This window comes from Parus major, chromosome 28, assembly GCF_001522545.3.
Source record: "Parus major isolate Abel chromosome 28, Parus_major1.1, whole genome shotgun sequence".
Classification (NCBI taxonomy): Eukaryota; Metazoa; Chordata; class Aves; order Passeriformes; family Paridae; genus Parus; species Parus major.
Genome location: NC_031797.1, coordinates 1,807,528 through 1,811,208, shown reverse-complemented (window position 1 = coordinate 1,811,208; position 3,681 = coordinate 1,807,528). Strand labels below are relative to the sequence as shown.

Sequence of the window (3,681 nt, the reverse complement as noted above, 5' to 3'; positions counted from 1 at the left end):
GCAGCGCTGCCCATTTATGCTCCGCGGCCACCCCCGGCTGGTGACGCGCGGTGACGGCACCGCCGGGACACGGGGCTGGAGGGGACAGGTGAGGACACGGCCAGCAGCTCTGGCAGCCGCGACAGGAGCGGGATGAATCACCAGCCGTGGGCACCAGGTGGAAGGGGCAGCCGGGAGCGGCAGACAAACACTTCAGCTCTGTCTAGCAAAGCTCCCGCTCGGCCCACGCGATTCCCCAGAGCGAGCGGCAGCTCCGAGCACCGCGCCCCGAACCCCTCCTCCCACCCCGGCCGGGGCTCTGTGCTGGCTCCTTTCCCGCAGCATCCCTGTGCTCCCATCCCGCTGGGCTGGGAACGAGGGGGAACAGCCCCAGGCAGTGCCCAGGCCAGGGGAAAGAGGCTTTGTGCCTCCTGCAGGTGAGGGGTGAGGAGGATGAAGCTCCCAGCTTTGCCTTTCCCCCAGCGGGGCACGGCTGGCAGTGCTTTCCTGCCACTCTCCCCACAGCAAAGGAAGCCTCTCTGCTATCAGGGGATTACTTTGGCTTTAGGGTGGATCCTGCTGGGAAAATGATGCAGACAGGAAAAGCAGCTCCATCTCTGTGGGGGACGGAGCAGGGGGGATGCAGAGGGGCCTCTCCTCCCCTGGGATCACATTTCTCCCATCCCTGGGGGGCTCAGCAGGGCAGTTCTGGCTTCTCATCACCTTCAGCTCTTTGCACCTGCACAGAGCAAGAGGAGAGATCTCAAGTCAAAGCTCCAGGAGGAAACCTCCAACTGAGAGAAAACGACCCCCTAAGTGAGAGCCCTTAATTGAGGCCCAGTGCTGACAGCAGGGGAGCCCCAGCTGAGGGCCTGGGCTGCCCCACCGATCAGCAGAGCCAGCAGCTCGTCAGGGTAAAGAGGAGCAGATGGGGCAGGACCTATAAATACCCTGAGGGCAACACAGGGGTCTAAGCCAGGGCAGTCTGGTGTCTATGGATTAGCCCCCCAAAGCCCAGCCTAAAGCAGGTCTGGGCACTGCCCGAGAGGTGCTTTCTGCTGGCAGTGCTCTCAGAGCTGGGCTGGAGGCTCTGACCTTTCTCTCTCTCCAGATGAGGCCACCCACCAGCAGCGATTCCTTCTCCAGCAGATTCCTGGGCCAGATCCTTCAGCTCAGCTTGGTCAAGTACCCAGTGAGTGAGGCTGGGGAGGGGGTGGCTAAAACTTCAGCACTGGCAGTTTCTGGGGGTTTTTCTGCCAGATTGTTCATTTTCTTTCAGTCTTTTCACATTATTAGATACTAAGAAGAAATTCCTCCCTGTGAGGGTGGGCAGGCCCTGGATCCCTGGAAGCATCCAAGGCCAGGCTGGATGGGCTTGGAGCAGCCTGGGACAGTGGGAGGTGTCCCTGGCCATGGCAGGGGGTGGAATAGGTGTCCTTAAGGTCCCTTTTAACCCAAACAATTCTATGATGTTTTTCCTCTGCATGTACTTGTCCTCTGCTTTCCTCCCTTTCCCAGCTTTTTCTCCCTGGCCTTGTCTTGTGCCCCTTCAGCTGTTGGTGGCTGGAGTATTCCAATTTGTCTTCTTCTCTGAGCTAGAAGAAATGTGAGGGTTTTGGGAATTAAGTACAGCCCAACAGGTCCTGTCTGAAGTTGGTCCCAATCCCAGCTCCACACTGGGACAGAGCAGAGTTTAAGGCTTTCCCTGAGGGCTGGAAGTTCTCCCATGTGCTGATGGACCTCTCTTTGCAGCTGAAGCTCCTTCAGAAAGCATCTGTCTGGATTGGATTTGTGTTCCCTGTTGGGACCCTCAGGAGCAAACTCTGCCCCCAGTCCCCCAGCAGGCCTGGGCTCCTCGCCAGGAAGCGCCGGGGGAAACTCGTGCGCCTTCTGCTCTCTGTGACTCCCACCAGGATCCAGAACTTCCTGGGCTACCTCCCAGTGGACTGGGGCCACACCAACATGTCCAAGGGTAAGAGCTGGGGCCTCCTGGAACACCTAGAGGCTTTGCAGCTAGGAAGAACACAGTCTGGAATTCCTGCAGGGAGCTGGGAAAAGCGCTGTGTTTGTTATGGGTGTGGTGATTGTACCTCCTGTGAATCCCTGCAGAGATTGGGGAGGCTCTGATCAACCCAGCCAGCAAAGCCAGCAAGAGGAAACGGGATGATGTGGCTCTGGAGGAGCAGGAGTCCTGGTTTATGGTGCTGGAGAGGGATTTGCCAGAGGATGACTCTGAAGACCCCACGTATGAGGTGAGATGTTGTGGCTGCTGAGCAAGTCCAGGATGGTTTGGCCTCTGTGTGGGCCTGGGATGCTCTGGGAGTGTCCCTGGAAGGAGCCTGCAGAGGTTTCCTTCCATATCCCCTCTTTGAGGGCACAGGGTGTCTGAGGAGCACCTGACCATCACCCCAGCACAGTCTGAGCTGGGGGTGCCCCACTCATCCCCGAGGTTTCCCTTTGGCCGATGTCCCTGCAAGGCAGTGTCTGTCACCCTTGGCTGTGGCTCCCAGTGCTGTTGGGACAGGACTGGGGTGTCCCTCCCCACCCTGTCCCTTCCTCAGAGCCTCCCTTTGCCTCTTCTCCCCCAGCCCTCGGAGGAGGAGTCGGACAGTAACGAGTACCAGTCTGAAAATGACACTGACCTGGAGCTGGAGGAGCAGGGTGGGGTCACCGTGCTGGAGCCCTCAGCTGTCCAGGTGGGTGTTCCTGCTCCATTCCTGGGAACAGCAACAATCCTGGGCTGGAAGGATCCACCCCTGCCCCTGGCTGCAGGGGGAGGGGGTCTGGGGCTGCTCTGATCTGAATTCTGTGAATCCCTTATGGAATTTGTGCTGCTCTGACTGTGTCCCTGTGCCACACAACCCCCAGGGCTCTGTGCTGCCACCAGGAGCTGAGGATCCAGCTGTGGCCAGCAGTGGGGAAGATGTTCCAGATGTGGCCAGTGGTGATGCCCAGAAGCCACGAGCCGATGGGAGCAGCGGGGATGGCAGCGAGCAGGAGGCTGACACAGCCTGTGACACCAGCGTGTCCCACGATGGGGTAAGGACCCTTGGGACAATCTGAGTGTGGAGCAGGGCAGCAGTCACGAGTCCCCTGGATGTCCCCAGGCTCGTTGTCACAGAGCTCTGCTGCTGAGGGGTTCCAGTCCCTGTGCAGGGGCACAGCCTCAGTCCCAGGTGTTGGTGGGCTGGTGCTGTGTGTGCCCAGGCACCAGCGTGTGACAGCAGTGCCAGGTGCCAGCTTCTGGCACCTCTGACCTGGGGCTGCTGCCAGCAGGTTGCCACAAGCCTTTCATGCTTCCCTGGCCCTGATATTTTGCAGTAGAAAATGGGGAGGATTCTGTGGAATGTGGGAATTCTTCACCACAAGCAACATCCCCCTGATTGCTCTGGTCCCAAAGCACTGCTGGGTACCCTCCCAATTCCCAGGAAGCTGCTGCCCTGAGAAGTGGGGGGTGAGGAGAGAGATGGGAGGGGCTGCTTTGTCCCCAGTGTCAGTGAGGGCAGGCAGTGCTATAAAATCTGTTTTCCAGGAAAACCAGGAAGCCTGACTTGTGCACCTGGACCTTCTGGGGCTGCAAAGTGCCTGATTCCCTGGGACAGCTGTGTCCCTGAGGAAGATGTCCAGTTAAATGCTGTGTTCATGTTGTTTGTTTCCTTTTTCTGAAGTTTATAATAAAATCACCCTATTTTTTCACGTGAA

The 3,681-nt window shown here is 58.5% G+C and overlaps 1 protein-coding gene across 1 annotated transcript; it reads left to right on the top strand.

Moving 5' to 3' along the window:
* The first annotated feature begins 998 nt into the window (after positions 1-998).
* LOC107215424 lies at positions 999-3,681 on the top strand. The gene is made up of 6 exons (XM_015651566.2): positions 999-1,171; positions 1,732-1,951; positions 2,089-2,231; positions 2,568-2,675; positions 2,848-3,018; positions 3,512-3,681. The coding sequence occupies exons 1-6, from the start codon at positions 1,091-1,093 to the stop codon at positions 3,527-3,529; spliced, it is 741 nt and encodes a 246-aa protein (XP_015507052.1). The 5' UTR covers positions 999-1,090; the 3' UTR covers positions 3,530-3,681.